General features: G+C 40.7%; 1 protein-coding gene across 1 annotated transcript; it reads left to right on the forward strand.

Moving 5' to 3' along the window:
* Positions 1-911: 911 nt before the first annotated feature.
* Positions 912-16,237, forward strand: LOC117755514 (phospholipase B1, membrane-associated-like). Its single transcript, XM_034575371.1, has 42 exons — positions 912-1,655; positions 2,644-2,696; positions 2,805-2,868; positions 2,994-3,057; positions 3,146-3,180; positions 3,664-3,730; positions 3,816-3,864; positions 4,218-4,283; positions 4,393-4,458; positions 4,542-4,597; positions 4,729-4,798; positions 5,027-5,134; positions 5,271-5,324; positions 5,703-5,771; positions 5,955-6,159; positions 6,253-6,311; positions 6,932-7,005; positions 7,104-7,147; positions 7,245-7,353; positions 7,455-7,506; positions 7,598-7,678; positions 8,050-8,115; positions 8,209-8,309; positions 8,411-8,492; positions 8,677-8,781; positions 8,877-8,972; positions 9,076-9,147; positions 9,255-9,332; positions 9,971-10,031; positions 10,112-10,170; positions 11,043-11,110; positions 11,191-11,234; positions 11,359-11,458; positions 11,543-11,594; positions 11,711-11,791; positions 13,060-13,125; positions 13,278-13,372; positions 13,623-13,704; positions 13,814-13,918; positions 14,028-14,123; positions 14,267-14,341; positions 14,419-16,237. Exons 1-42 carry the CDS (start codon positions 1,367-1,369, stop codon positions 14,656-14,658), a joined length of 3,558 nt encoding a protein of 1,185 aa, XP_034431262.1. The 5' UTR covers positions 912-1,366; the 3' UTR covers positions 14,659-16,237.
* Positions 16,238-16,314: the final 77 nt, after the last annotated feature.

Consider the following 16,314-nt stretch of genomic DNA (forward strand, 5'->3'; position numbering starts at 1 on the left):
AAAAGACATAAACAAAATCTGATAACTCGAGATGACTTGCTGTTTTACTTGTCGCTCGATTCCAAGGGTCGGACTATCTGCAAAGCCAATCTGAGGACAAACTCATAAAGTGTTTAACAATCTGATCTCATCTCATCTCCAAAACTGAACATAAACAGTTTGGTTGTTTGGTTGTTAACATATTCTTACACAACATGTATATGAAACCCCTGGTGGTTACATTTATCATCACAGGAACTGTCTGCTGCTCGGCAAAGCACTAGCACAGCTCTAAATCAGAGAGGAACATATTTAGACATGATTTATATGAAATTGTATGATTGCACTGTGTAGGGGCGTAGCACAAGATTCTGGGCCCTATACACAAGCAGTCTCTGTGGGCCCCCCTTCCTCTCGATTCATGATGTGCCTCATACATATTTAAAAATAAATTTCTACAAATAACAGAGTCAGCTATGCAAATTAATCTGTAGTGTTTGTTGGGGTAGTCACTAATGAATGTGTGGAGCTGGTAACCGGGGAGATGATTGACACAGTTGCTTGGACTCGTCTCATCATTTTCTCCTTTAAATGCAGTATCGGCTGGACTAAGATGAGGCTGCTGACTGACACTCACATGGACATTAAGCGTTGGCTTTAAGATGCACAGTGGTGTGAAGTGGTGAGGCGTGTGTGTGTGTGTGTGTGTGCATCATGATAAGTATTTGAAACGTTGCTCTGTGTCCCGTGTGCTCCGCGCTGCCTCGACCCACTGTGGTAACCGCTTGTGTCACAGTACTGTACTGTACTTTGAGTGGTCAACAAGACTAGAAAAGCTCAATATATAAATACAGACCATTTAAATACAGACCATTTACATTGGATAAATTGAAAACAGAAAACCTATAGAAACAATGTCACATTGGATACAAGTTTTAAAAGGTTTCTGTTCAAGCAGCATTGAAACAAATATCCTAATTATATTCATTTACATTTATTTTTAAATTATGGATGTTATAAAGTGTGTCTGGCTCTGTATTGGCAAAAGACATAAACCAAAATATGATTATGAAGGATTATATCTTTAGGCCTTTCACCTTGTAAATTATATTTTATTTGTTATTTTTATTTATAGGAACAGTGCTCATTGATTGACTGATAAAATATCATGGTCACAGCTATATGCCACTGACAAGACGTTAGCAACAATTTAAACATAAACTGGTCTCAGTTTGGTCTGTTATAAAAATGAGAATATTATTTAGATGTCCAGGATAAACTGCAGGTGACTCAGCTTCAGACTGACAAACAAATCACAGATACGGAGAGGGAGGAACGATCAGGAATCTGCTTGATTGTTATCCTGATAAACTGATAAAGGGAAGATATGACTGACAATAAAAGAGTTCGCACGAAGAGAGGTTTTCCTCATCTTTTTCTCCCCTTTTCAACGCTTTGCCCTCTCAGGAACACTCTCTCTCTCTTCTCCACACCCTGCACTGGCACTTTTACAGGCGGTGAGAGCAGACGTTTTTTTAGGCCGAGGGAAGAGAAGAGGAGGAAACCCACAAACCCCCTCAGTGTGGAAGGCGCTCAGTTATCTGCTTACACCATGAAGACGAGATGTGCGCTCCTGATTCTGGCCGTCCTCGTTGGATCCTGTGCTCAGTTTACAGGTAAAGAACAGGCAATAACTGTACACATTTACAGTCATGTTTACATATTGAATGAGCTGAATGACACGTTGCACTCGGGGACGTTTGGAGGGATCAGAATCAGATTTATTGAGGTTTTCAACATACAAGGAATTTTCTTATTTGGGGAGAAAGATAAAGCACAGCCAGTTTCCCTCTTCTGTTGTTGTGGTAATGTTCACATATTGTAAGTTATCCTGCACCATGAGTTAGACTAGTTTACACATAAATCATTGCAGAAGCTGTATCTGAACTCATTCCTAAACCGTGCATTTCAGATTTTGAGTTTTCTCCGGCATTATATGACACCAGGGTAACACTTTACTTTAAAACCTTTGATATCAGCATTTATAAGCAGTATAATATAATTTGATGCAAGATGCTCTAATGCAGTCATTCATTGCATTTATCAATGTTTAATGCACAGAATTTGTCAGCAATTGTAACTTCTCATTTGAAGAAATATATCATATTACAATGTGTGCTTTACTATATTATAATTAGGTATCTGCTTATAAACCAGCCTCCACGTATGGGTGGATGAGTTACAGTTGTTGCCAAATAGTTTTATAATCAGTCACAATGGCATTATAATGTGTGATAAACAGTTCATTGTCTGCTATGTATAAATGTGCACAAAGGACTTTGGGCTGCAAATGGAAAAAGACTAAACCACACAGGAAGTTTATTACACCACAGTTTATTACACAGGATGATGATACGAGCAATAAGTGACTGTAACGTCAGGTAATTCGCCGCAAAGCAGCTTTAACCTTGAAGCAAAAGTAAAGAAACGTGATCCCATGCATGGTTTAACAAAGAAAATGGTCTCTCTGTAATAAACTAAATCATTTCATTCATTAAATCACTATTTTAAAAGGAAAGTGCAAGACGAGAAGAGGGAGTTTTTTAATGCATTACTTTTGGGTGTTCAATTTTTCGCTGTATTTGTTTCCTATGTCACATCTAGATGCTGTTTACATTGTGGGTGAAAATGATCAGCCAACAGAAAAACAAGAGACGGTACGGTACAGTCCATCATCGTGTCTGAGTGTTATTTAAAACCCGTCATTTGCTTTTTACAGATATATTGACAATAATAGTCTAAGAGTTTTCATATTTATGTCACAGGCAGAAACTTACATGTCAGTACTTTGCTCACCAACACCTGGACCCTCGTCTCCACCCTCCTCAGGTTGGTGTTTTCTTTTGACTGATTTCTGTCATGAGCAGATCTCTTATTTGATCAATTCAGGCCAAATGATCTAAAACCATTTGCAGCGTTGTATCATAACTTTGCTTTAATTCACTTGTTTTCAGTCGACGCTCTCAGACCTGCCGATATCTCAGCTGTTTACACCTTTGGGATGCCGCTGTCTCACAGGTAAGACGCATAAACATATACTTGGAAGAGCAGGAAGTGGTGATTTCAATCTATTTGTATCTGAAGATGTGTACGTCTCCATAATTAGGCACGAAGCATCCATCCTGGTCAGTAGAATAACTGGTAAGTCCCACTACGCTTTCTCACCACTGAGTATTTCTACAAATTAGTGGAAAGACAAAAGTACATAATCATCTAAAATAACAAGCGGTCTCAACAAAGTATTTTACAATTTCTATTTACAATCACAAAGTGCACGGAAATAAATGTTAGTGTCCTGGTCATTGATTTTGTTGTAGTTAAACACAATAATCTTTCTCTGTCACTCATTAACTGTTGAGTGGATTTGAACTAAAAGTCAAGAGCGTGTTACAGGAAACTCCAGATACAGAGCACACTTTGATGAACGAGCGAGGGAACAATTATCTTACAGTTTAGTCGAGTTTATCGCTCAGGATAAGACCAGGGGCCATAAACCCTCGTTGATGAAATGATAAAAGCATTTTATAATTCATAATGTTCATAATCCACAGTCTGAATGTGATGTGAGGGATGAAACATACTGTAGTTTTACCCTTTACGATTGTGTCTGTGTGACTTTTATAGAGTTGCTCTCCATGTTTACCCCTGAAATGATCCCTCAGCATGTGGCTCAGGCCTCATCGCAGCCCAGGTAATAGACACATCGCACACAGATGAGCGGTCACACATTTTAAATGTGGTTTGAAGCTTATTATATGAGAGTGTTTGTGTTGCAGGAGATTGTTGAAGGAAGCTGAAGAACTGTCGCGGCCCCTGTCACATCAGGTGCACATTCACCCTCTCAGAACAAAGTTGAATGTTTTGTAGACATTTCAGAGAATCCAGTTTACTCTCCATAAATAGAATAAAACAACAAGAATACATGATACTTTGACTTGGATCAGATTCTGTATTTGGAAGGACAAGCAACACTAACAAGACTCCATACACATGAAGCAATCCTCTTAAGTCTCAGCTAGAACCCAAATAAGCATCTTGTTTCTTTATCACCTTTAAACAAATTAAAGTTAATTGTGACAGAAAACCATTTACATATATAGAGTTTGCTCACTTTTGCGCTTTTCATACATCTTCTACATTATTTAAAGATAATATGTGTCCTTCATATTTTGTTGCAGGTCTCCGGCTGGAAGTTTGTTCTGATGTTTGTCTCGGCAGATTCCTTGTGTGCCTGCTCGCCTCATGTAAGATTCCTTCTTTCATGCAAAATCATGTGATTCGACCTAATGCAACATAGCGAGTGGATGTATAGATGGACGATAGGATTAATGCGACTGGATTTTCTTGCCTCAGGTTGCTGCAGATGTCGCAGCTGTTGTTCGGGATGCGGAGACAGCTCTGCTGACATTGCAAGAAAAGGTATGGTAGCGTTTTGGTCACTAGAATTTAGCTTTGAATAAATAATAAAAGACAAAACTAACATGCTTGGTGCTTCTGTACAGCTGCATCGTGCATTAATCCATGTCACAGTGTGGAGCGCGTTTCACCAGCAGGACAAGTGAGAGTTTTTTTATCTTCTTTATTTTTGGAACTAGCAGAAATAGCTTGTTATTTTAAAATAAAAAGAGTGTTGTGATCTTGCTCTTTGTAAAAGATGTCAGTGATGTTTTTCACTCTTTATTGTTGCAGTTGTGACTGTATGAGAAATGAAGGCATAAACCAGCGCCTACAAAAAGCAATTCTTCTAAAAACTCTGCAGGTAAAAAGTCAACTGTTGCTTCCGGCTCATGTTCAAGTCTTTTATAGTATTTTTTTGTCTTTTATTTAAATACTATTCTATTCCTTTTTCTTGTTGTCTTAGATTGTTGTATTCTCTTGTTTTTTATTTGTTCTTTCTGTGAAGCACTTTATAATGACTGCTTTGAAAGGTGCTATATAAATAAAGATACCATAACAATTAAGAATCATTCGCCTTTCGTGTCTTCAGGATTCTCTAAGTGGTGTTTTGGAAAATCCAAGGTGGCACAGCAGCAGTTCAGACTTCTCTGTCGTGCTACACTCTGCCCCAGTCATCCTTGAACCCAGCTCAGATTCTGTAAGTAAAGAAAAAGATATTTCAAGATGCCATAACAATAATATAACTATATGGTAAACAAACCTTCCTTTGAGTAACAAAGTGTCCTTTGAAATGGCTAATGTGTAACGAGCACATGTCTTGTGTTTCTTTGCAGGACAACCTGGGGTCTGACATAAACCAACTTGCTGTTCAGCTTTGGACAAACATGGTAATTTATTAAAAACCAAAGTAACGAATGGCAAATTCAAACGTGCAGAATGACAAAGCAGCAAGTTGAATATCTTCTGCGTTGATCTTTACTGTGTCCTGACACTGTCATCGACCCTGCGTCTGAGTCGTAAAATGAAACGATGGAACGATTACTACAGTTAACGCTTGTTGCTCTGACCTGAGATTAGATAAGAGATGTAAAGATTAACTTGGTGGGATTATCTTCATGATGTCTTTCTCCATCATCGTTCACTCTGCATTATGAACACGCGCGTTGTGCAATCAGCTCTATTACATGCTCTGTGGTAATTGGCTAAACACGATGGCCCCACTTGAACCTAAAAATCTTAACCAATCGTCACGTTTCCTCCTCCAGCTCCAGCCAATGACAGGTCAGACAAAGATCACGGACAACGGTGTCATCGCTATCCCTTGCCCCACCCAGGTGAGGCCTGCCATTGCTAAACACAGTGTTTTCAGTCACCCGTTACTGTGGTTTGATGCAAAAATGTCCTAAAGACGTGTCCTAAATCATTCAGAATTCAATCCAAGGTCCCAAACCTCAAAACAGACTTTCAAAATAAGATTTAAATACTATTGCCTCACTTCTTTTCCACTCTCGTCTCAGGAACGACCTTTCTTGAGGACACAGAACAATTCCCCCTCTGACAGAGAGACGACACTTTACAACAAAGCCTCCTCAGTAACAGACCCCAGAAGTCTTACAACTCAACGGCAGGTCAGCAGCAGCAGGAAGTCAAACTGTTCCCAGGTGATGGGGACAGAGATACCCTGCACAGACCGCAGTCCATCTCCCACCACACCAACTTCAGGTAGAGAATATTTGTCATGCTCTTATTCTCTGTTCTACTGATGGATGTATATGGAAATATACTGTTACCTACTTGATTCTACTTCCTGTGCAGTGCATGAACTCAGACCTGGAGATATCAAGGTGGTGGCAGCGGTGGGCGATTCTCTGACAGTGAGTATTTTCATTCTCCCGCTATATTTGCAAATTTATTTCTGCACCACTTTTGAAAAGCCAAATTTATCTCAATACAGATTTCGATATAGATATAGATTTCGATATAGATATAGATTTCGATATAGATATAGATGGACAAAATAGATATAGATAGATGACCTCAATCAGTCAGTAAAGTGTAACAGTAAGTGCAGTTCAAAGTGCATAACAATTGACCGATGAGTCAAAATTTAGATAAAAGATAAATAAAGATTAAAAGAAATGATGGCAGTAAAAGTTATTCTCACAATAAAAAAAGAAAAACTAAATAAAAATACAAGAAAAAAAGATAGATATCTAAAATAGATATCTATCTATAGATAGATAGATAGACAGACAGACAGACAGACAGACAGACAGACAGACAGATAGATAGACAGACAGACAGACAGACAGATAGACAGACAGATAGATAGATAGATAGATAGATAGATAGATAGATAGATAGATAGATAGATAGATAGATAGATAGATAGATAGATAGATAGATAGATAGATAGATAGATAGATAGATAGATAGATGGGAAATGTTTCCACTGGTTTTGTACATGGTCTCAGAATGTGTCGTCTCTCTGCAGGCAGGCAATGGTGTGGGAGCAAAGGTAGACAACCTCCTGTTAGTGATGAATGAGTACAGGGGACTGTCATGGAGGTAAGAGAATGGAAAGTTCACCCGGGTCACATTTTTTAACAGTGTGGGAATTCATTTGTTGATTCTGTGATGTAATGAGCTGTTTCTGCATCTTTCAGCATCGGTGGGGATGAAAACATCACCACGGTAACCACTCTGCCAAGTACGTTCCACTTATTTTATGTCATTTCATCAAATTAAATGGAATTATTGTTTTATACAATCCCGAGCCAACATTGAGCTTCTCTGTGGCTTTGCAGATATCCTGAAGGAGTTTAACCCCTCACTGACCGGCTTCTCAGAGGGAATAGGTAAAGAGGACAATCCCAAGGCCTTCCTCAACCAGGCTGTGGCGGGAGCCAAGAGCGGGTCAGTCACGTTCCTTCGAATCCTGTCAAATAAAACCTGAGCAGAACTTATGATGAGCACATCAGAGGAATGAATACACACCTTTCTTTTCCTGTTCTCAGTGATATGGTGCAACAGGTGCGCATCCTGGTGGACAAAATGAAAAACGATTCGGTAAGGCTGTGGTGAACAACAGTTGAACCTGGTGTAACCTTTGTTTCCCTTTTATTTTGATAATTGCTAAATTCACCTCTTGTCTTTACAGCGCATTGATTTCCTCAATGACTGGAAAGTGATCACTATGTTTGTTGGAGCCAATGACTTATGTGACTTCTGCTCTAACAGCGTGAGTACTCATATATTTTATCAAGACAGATTTAATTTATCACAGAGGACAAAAGTGTTGAATCACAATCTATTGACATTTCAAATAATTATATCATTATTGATTAATCTGCAATCTTTATTCATCGATACAGTGTCAGAACAATAGTGATGAATGGTCATTAGAATGTCCTGCAGCCATACTCATGTTGAAATTGCTCGTATTGATCTATCAACTGTCGAAATCCATCCAAAAGCAGTAAATCCTGACATGAAAGAAGCTCAAACCAGCAACAGGAAATACCACCTGACTCAGATGATTCATTAATTATCACAATAGCTGCTGATGACCTGGGATTAACTGACTGACACTGTCTCTGCTTCTCTCTACAGGTTTTTTTCTCGCCCAGGAATGTGGCCAATCGTATCCGCCAGGCTCTGGACATCCTGCACAGTGAAGTATATGATTCCCTCATCTTACTCTCACAGGAGCATTTCAGTGTCATAAACCACAGACACACTATGAACTCTACGTTTCGTTTTTTTACCCAGGTGCCCCGTGCCATTGTTAACCTGGTGGAGATGTTCGTCGTTGATCCGCTGCGTGATCTGCACAGTGACAAGTCTCTGGGCTGTCCCACCTGGTTTGCAAGGTTAGTGAGTTCTGTTTTTTTAAGACACAGTTTGGTTAAGAAAAATAAATAAATAAACATGACCAACTCATCACTTAAGAGTTTTGATGTTTGTGTTTCAGTTTCATTTGTCCCTGTATACTGAAGCCTAAAGACGGATCCGCTGAACTGCAGAGGGCCAACGACCTCAACAGGGAATATCAGGTACAAAACCATGACACGTTAAGAGGAACACATTTCTATAGTGACAACACATATAGTTAATATTAAAGGTTTCAAACCTGTGGAGTCAGTTCATCTGTGAAAATAGACTCTGCACATTTTATTTGTTCCCCAACCTGGGACATCCTTTTTCTGTTCTTTATCTTTGGTCTGTGTTTCCTTGCAGCGTGCCATGAGAGAGCTGATTGACACTGGTCGCTACGACACACACCACAACTTCACCGTGGTCCTGCAGCCCTTCATGAGAGAGATAGTACTTCCCACGTTAGAGGTAAACGCTGACAAACTTGAAACATTAATTAGAATTGTGTTTTCATTCATTTTTGTATGTTTAAAAATGTCGTCCCTTCTTCTTTTTTTTTAAAGGATGGCCGTCCTGATCGTTCTTACTTCTCCCCCGACTGTTTTCACCTGAGCCAGAAAGCTCACACTCTCATGGCTCAAGCTCTCTGGAACAACATGGTGTGACTAACTTCACCAGAAGACATTTCTTACTTTGCATTTTGACTTTTATTTCTATTCAGAATGATTAAAAAATAAATCTCTGACTTTTACAATCTCCCAGTTAGAGCCAGTGGGGAACAAGACTTTCTCCCATGACTTTGAAGCCTGTATCGATTTGAAGTGTCCCTCTGAGGTAACGTGGCTTTCAGCAACATTCAATGAGTCAGAAACAATCCAATATGTGTATTTAATCGATTTTATGGATTCACATTCTTATTTTTATTATTTCTTCTTCATTAGACCAGCCCATTCTTCAGGACCGCAGTCAACAGCAACCACACCTTCACCGGCCCTCCGACCACCCCTCCTCCTGTTAACGTAAGTCATAACTATGAAGGAGTATTTGACCTTCCTCACACATTTCATCAGTACAGCACCATGAGGAGAATAGAGCCTGTCTCCTTCCACACATGCTCCCTTCTCTCCAAGCAATACCCAAGGTCAGGTTACAGATAAAGGGCCAACTAGCAGTACATCGGGGTGTCTACGCTCATGGACTTTCATATCTAACTCAGATGCCCCAGACAGAGACGCATTTTATAACACCAGTGGCAAGACGTAAGGAGACAACATGATTTATGCATGCTTTAGGCTTATCTGTCCAATAGGATGCCAACACCTACATGTAACATAGAGAGTGACAGCAATTCTAGCCTTTCAAGGATGTGCTGTTGGAATGGATGACGCAGGGTGAGGGAGATAAATTGGGATGTTGTGTGAGACTTGAGGGTGATAATTGCTACTCTGTTGGCGTTGGTGTATTGTTTCACCTTCTGGTCTCCTTGATGCATCAAGTCTACATTAAAATCTTCTCCATAAGACATCAGCTGCTGCCTGAGTTCTCCTTTCACCAGCTTCCAGAGAACTTCCATCACAATAATCATAGAGCTGGTGCACGATGGCCGGCAATAGATTACAACTACAAATGCATAAAACACGTCTCTGTCATTCTTTAGAACTGGGGAAGTGACTTCTCCTGCGTCGACACGGCTCCGTCCAACTCTGTGCCCACTTCAGGTAAAGTCACATGATGTCACTCAGCTGCCACAGGAAGTGAGTTTGATGCAGCGTGTGTGTTCACGTTGATGTTCTGTTAGTTCACAGGTTACGGCCGGCAGACATCAAGGTGGTGGCCGCTCTGGGCGACTCTCTATCGGTGAGCTCCGACTAGTTTTATTCCCCCGGAGCTTTCAGTTGTCTTCCATTGTCTTCTTCACTTGATGACTGAACTTTCACCAGCGATCCATCAGTCAATGCAGATCTTTTATAAGCATCAATTCAAAATTCTCACTCTTACATATTGTATCACTGCACCATCAGGCCCCTGCACACCTAACTGATCCACTCCACCCTTATTCGTCCGCTCGCTCTCTCAGGTCCAATCATTTAAATGTATTACAGATCCACACACCGGTCTAAAGTCATGTTTTAAGACAGTAGCATCTCAGTTGTTAGTCATAAACATGCTGAGGAATTATTAAAAAAACACTTAAACAGGCACCATGTGTACCTTGTTAGTCTCTTATGTCCTCTCCTATGTTTCTGTTGTGTATTTTTGCATTTTTTATGAGCTTATGCAATTCTGTTTTCAACTTTTTAACTGTTATGGCCCCGTAAAGCACCTTGTGACTCTTGTCGGTGAAAAGGTGCCCTATAGATAAACTACTTACTTACATGTCTTTTATTGCTTTATTCTATTTCATCTCTATTTTGAAAAGTGCCAACCACTGATGTCACTAGGGACTTGAACCAAGAAATAGAATCGATTTATTTGTTTATTTATCTTGTGAAACTAATACAAACATAATAATTTTTTCTAGCTAGCAATCTTGTTGCGTCTTTTTATGTTGTATACACATTATTTCTGCACAACCCAATTTGTCATATAGAGCCAGTGGACATGGATACATGCTGGATTAATAATATCACCTGATTAATCACATAATTTTATTAGCAGAGAGCACAATATCGATTTAATAAGTCTGAGAGAGAAACATGATTAAAATGATGTCTGCATCTCTTTTGTAGACTGGGTTTGGTGCAAAGGCCAAGAATCTGCTGCAGCTCAGAATCGAGTACAAAGGAGTTGCATGGAGGTGAGAGACTGTGCAACAACAAAATCATTTGCATTTCATCCTGCACATTTTTTATTCATTATTTGTTTTTCATTAACCAGCATCGGAGGAGACAAAACTCTCGAGACTGTCACAACATTACCCAGTAAGTCTCTAGCTCCCTTTGTTTCTAGAGAACCTTTTATAAGTGTAATGCACAGTAGCACCACTAGATGACAGAGGTGGACTGGAACACAGCTACTAGTGTTTTTCTCTCCTCTTATTTTCAGATATTCTAAAGAAGTTCAATCCTCAAATCAAGGGAATGTCAGTGGGACAAGATGGCAAACAGTCTGGCTTCAACGTGGCCGTATCAGGGGCCAAAATATCGTGAGTGTATTGATTTGCTATCAGGTTAAAATAGCTCCCTCTCAAATGTTTTGTGGACTCATGTCTGTCTATAATTCTCGACAGAGGAATCCCAGGGCAGGTCCGACGTCTGGTTGATATCCTGAAAAATGATTCTGTGAGTTTAACATGCACTGGTTTCACGTTTAAAGAAATGAACAAGAGAAACAAGTGAATAATCTTTGTTCCCTCCCTGTCTCTGTGATTCTCTCTCCATCCATTTAATGCAAACAGTCAGTGGATTTCAACAATGACTGGAAGCTGGTGACCCTCTTCATCGGAGGCAATGACCTGTGTCAGTACTGCCACGACCGGGTGAGCTGCTTTAAGACGTCGTCACAGGAAATGCAGGACAAGTGGTTAAACGTCCCCACGCTGTTCTGCTGATGTCCTGTGTGGAGCTGTCTCATGATATCACTCTCCAAAACGTAGCTCGAGCACCGGAGCAGAACAATCGAGCTGTTTCTTCTTTCTTTTTCTAATTGTTTTTATCGTGTCAGAGTGAGATGAGAGCAGACGTGGTTTCTCCTCAATGAGCACATTCTGTCACTTCCCACAAAACAGCCCCCCTCCTCCAGCGCAGGCCTCTGTCTGAATTAAACAAGCACACGGGGCCACAGTGGCGGGCCTTGTTCTCTGAGAGGCATAAACAACACTGAAGTCAACCCAGACTCTCTTCATCCTGTCTCCCTCGCTCCTTCTCTCTCTCTTCTCATCTCGCCTCCATTTCCCTTTCTTTGCTCTCTCTTTCCATTACTGATGGGGTTTTCTCTCTCTTTAATGTGTGGGCTTTGCAACAGAATATCAAAGCAGAGCAACAAATTTAAGACTAAGAGCTCTGAGACTGTGATAGTGACAGCTCATAGGGTCAGTCTCATGGATGCTATGTGCTTTTTGGGGCGGCACAAGATCCACACAACTTACTGTCACCCCAAACAAGACACAGTGGAACAAAATTACATCGCATCCAGCTCACAAATGTAATTACTGATGCTATAGTTTGTTAACTAGAGATAGATAGAGATAGAGATAATACATCAAAAGAATATAGAGTAGACATTAGGATATTGCATGCAACTGAATGAAATTACTCTTAATGGATAAATAGATAAAGTTAATAGATGATTCTAATGTGTTGTAAACATAGAGAATATTGCAGACAATGTTCTTGGTTTAGTGCGGCGTAGTCCAGCAGTCCAAGTGAATGTATAGGGACACTGGGGCGTGATGGAGGCTCGAGCCAATCCCAGCTGGCACTGGGCGAGAGGTGGGGTTCACCCTGGACAGGTCGCCAGAGTACCACAGGGCCATTCGCACCTACGGTCAAGTTAGATTCTCCACTTAACCTAACCCCAATCTGCATGTTTGCAAAACGCAGACACAGGGAGAACATGCAACCTCCACACAAAAAGGCCCCTGTCCGAACAGGGATTCAAACTGTAAACCATCTTGCTGTGAGGTGACAGTGATGCACAACCCCACCATGCCAGCCTGCAGATCACAGGCATGAGTTGGTTTATGTGTACATGTGTTCAATGTGATTTGATAAATATCCTTGTACGTTGTGTGTCTCAAACCTACAGGCCTCTCTGTCGCCTCAGAGCTACAGACACCACATGATGACGAGCTTGGACATTTTGTACAAAGAGGTAAATGGGATTGTGCCATAAATACCACCAGAGATCCTGCATTTAAAAAGGCAGTGTTCACTTTCCATTGATGATCAAAAAGGATCAATTGGATTGAATTCTTTGAAAAAAGTTGTGTAAAAGTCGTATATCTATCTTTCTTTTGTCCGCAGGTTCCCAGGACGATAGTCAATGTCATGGAGATCTTGGAAATCAAAGGCCTTCGCAGAGTCAAAAGAGACAGTCTTGGGTGCACCTGGATACAACAGTACGCTTGTCGATCCACTCATGACGAATCAATTGCACATTGAACCGAATACTCTGTGTCTGAGGCAGATGTCTTAATATTGATCTCATAACTTGTCATAACAGGAATATGTAATAATATGATGCTCAATAAAGGACTAGCACATCCACAGATATCATAATATACAGTGGATTGCATCAGGCAGCAAGCAGTGATGATTAAGCTTTTAATTTTTCTAAATCAGCTCTTAATCTCCACCTCTCCTCCTCAGGATTGCATGCCCGTGCTTCTTGCAAGCAGAAGAGGACTCTATAGAGCTGGCTGAGGTCAAACGGATCAATCGGGAAATGCAGGTGAACTGACAAGAACGACGAGGGCTGATTTTCTTCTCTCTGACACTCTGAGGAGACATGATTGTTATGTTGCTTGTAGTAACAACAGTATTTGTGTTTTTCTTTTCAGATGGAGGCGGAAAATGTAGCGTACGGAGGCCGCTATGAGGGCAGAGAGGACTTTGCTGTGGTTGTTCAGCCCTTTTTTCAAAACTCTATCATTCCTTTGAATGCTGTAAGTGACTTGTCTCCTTCCCTGTAGAAACTTAGAGATTATTTTAGGTTAAGGAGAGTAAATAAGCCTTTTTCCTGCAAACACTGATGCTGTATTTTTTCCTCTCCAGGACGGCAGACCTGACCACACCTACTTCTCTGAGGACTGTTTCCATTTCAGTGAGCGGGGACATGCTGGCATGGCTGTAGCTCTGTGGAATAACATGGTGAGTGTGGCCGCACGGACAGTAAAGGGCTAATCGAGTTGGACAGAGGAAGGGATTTGGACGAAGTCAGTTTAAATTACAACCTCTCACTGCACTTTGGTCACGATCTGAACTGAAACATTTATTTCTGTTTCACCCCATAGTTGGAGCCAGTGGGTGAAAAACAGACATACAACAATTTCACAAATGCCAGAAATAGCGTCAAATGCCCCACTGAGGTAAGAAAGCTGCCGTTGACCCACTTGTGACTGATTTGACAGTACGTGGAAGTGTATGATTCACCCTTGTTTTTCAGGAGCATCCATACATCTTCACAAAGGGGAACAGCTTGACTAGGCCAGCACCCACATCCGACAGCTCCACAACGCTCAGCACGCCCCTGCCCCTCAACCCTGATTGCTCGAACAGCGTGGCCATTTGGCTCGCCGCCGTTCTTGCCGTTGTTGGCCTTTTGATTGGCTGTGTTGCAACCTGGCTCTTCTTCTGCTGCAGAGACAAGGGAGACAAGAGGAGGCGGAGTGTGCATCAGGGTTGAAGAGCACTGGGTTTTAAAGTGTCTAAAGAGGAGAAATGACAGAATGTCATTTACGATGACAGTAGAAAGGACATTGTTTGTGGTGATAAGATAGGCCTGTCTGCTCTGTCTACACAAGTTAATTATTGCCCTTGAACCACGGCAAACATTACTGGATGCAGAGGTGGAAAAATGGCAGTGAGTGTGTTAGCATGTCATCTGTTTTAGTTTGGGAAGTTCTGATCTCCTGAGTTCTGTCTTTGTCGAGTCGTCTGTTTAGTCTCTGTCAGCTTCAAATTCCTTATCCAGCCTTGTTTTTCCTGAACAGTTTGAGTTTGCCTGTTTGTTTCCTGATGGGTCTGCCCCTTATTATATGTTTTCGATGAATACTGTTTTTTCTAATTGGACCTGCCTCCTGCCTCGCTCCTGCATTTGGGTCCAGCTGCTCTCCACAACCGTGACATTAGCGTATTTTGTCCTCTTGAAGGATGGTGATGGTAAATGACTGTATTTCCAGTATCATCAACCACTCAAAGCTCTTTACAAGTCACATTCACCCATACACACACTTTCATTCAGTGCTTCTACTATCACACAGGGCAAGCGCCATGGGCAATTTGGGGTTCAATATCTTGCACATTGCAATACAGGAGCCGGGGATCAAACCACTGACCTTCTGGTTAGTGGACGGCACTCTCTACCTCCTGAGCATAGCTGCCCCAATGGTTCCCTACAGTCTTTTACATCAGTGTTGCATCAAGCTGTATCAAGGCAAGTTTCATGTCCAAAAAATACAGACTAGGATTTACTGGCTGCACATTAACTTATTTCTGCTCTTGTACATATGATTTTAATAAATTGAAAATGATTTTAAAATTAGTAGTTTTCAGATAAAGGAGTAAAACACAAAATACTCACCTCTAAACTTTAAAAAAAAGTATTTTAAGTAAATGTACTGAGTAACCCTAACAACAGGGCACTTTGGTAGGTGTAGTGTCTGTGTTATTTTATGCAATGATAAATTTGATAATATTTGAAATAAATAATTTGCAATATTCAATTTAATGATAAAAAAATCAATAATTCATTCTGACTGCTCGGATGACATCCGGACCAGCGAGTCCTGGGCTGATGATGTCGCCCGTCTGTCCAGCCAACCACCACCAGCAAAACCTTTAGTGGTATTTATTTTAGATAGACATGAGATCCAGAATGTCACCCCATCACAAACGACACAAAGCCCCCACACATGAGTGACTCGGCTTGGAACACAGCACACATCAGCCTGCATTTATTAGCTTTATCAGGGCTATAACCTGCTGATAAAACATGAAGGGGGTTGTTTTATGACCTCCATAAAGTGATGAAAGCCACCGTCTGCTTCCGTTAAACACACAGTATTGGGCTGTACATTTACTCAAGTGTTGTACTTATGTAAAGTTTTGGAAAGTACTCGTCGTACTGTTATTCTTACTTTCCCCGTGCTGGTACAGATTAAACAAAAATTATTTCCAGCTACAAAATTAAATGTTCTTTTATATTTATGCATCACTAAAGATAATTAAATCATATAATGTTGTCTACACTCATTGTTCACTTCATTTGGTACATCTTCACTATCTACTACAATATAATACAACCGTGCTAACTTTAATGACGCCTGGTGTTCAGGGTTTT

This window comes from Hippoglossus hippoglossus, chromosome 22 (assembly GCF_009819705.1).
Source record: "Hippoglossus hippoglossus isolate fHipHip1 chromosome 22, fHipHip1.pri, whole genome shotgun sequence".
NCBI lineage: Eukaryota > Metazoa > Chordata > Actinopteri > Pleuronectiformes > Pleuronectidae > Hippoglossus > Hippoglossus hippoglossus.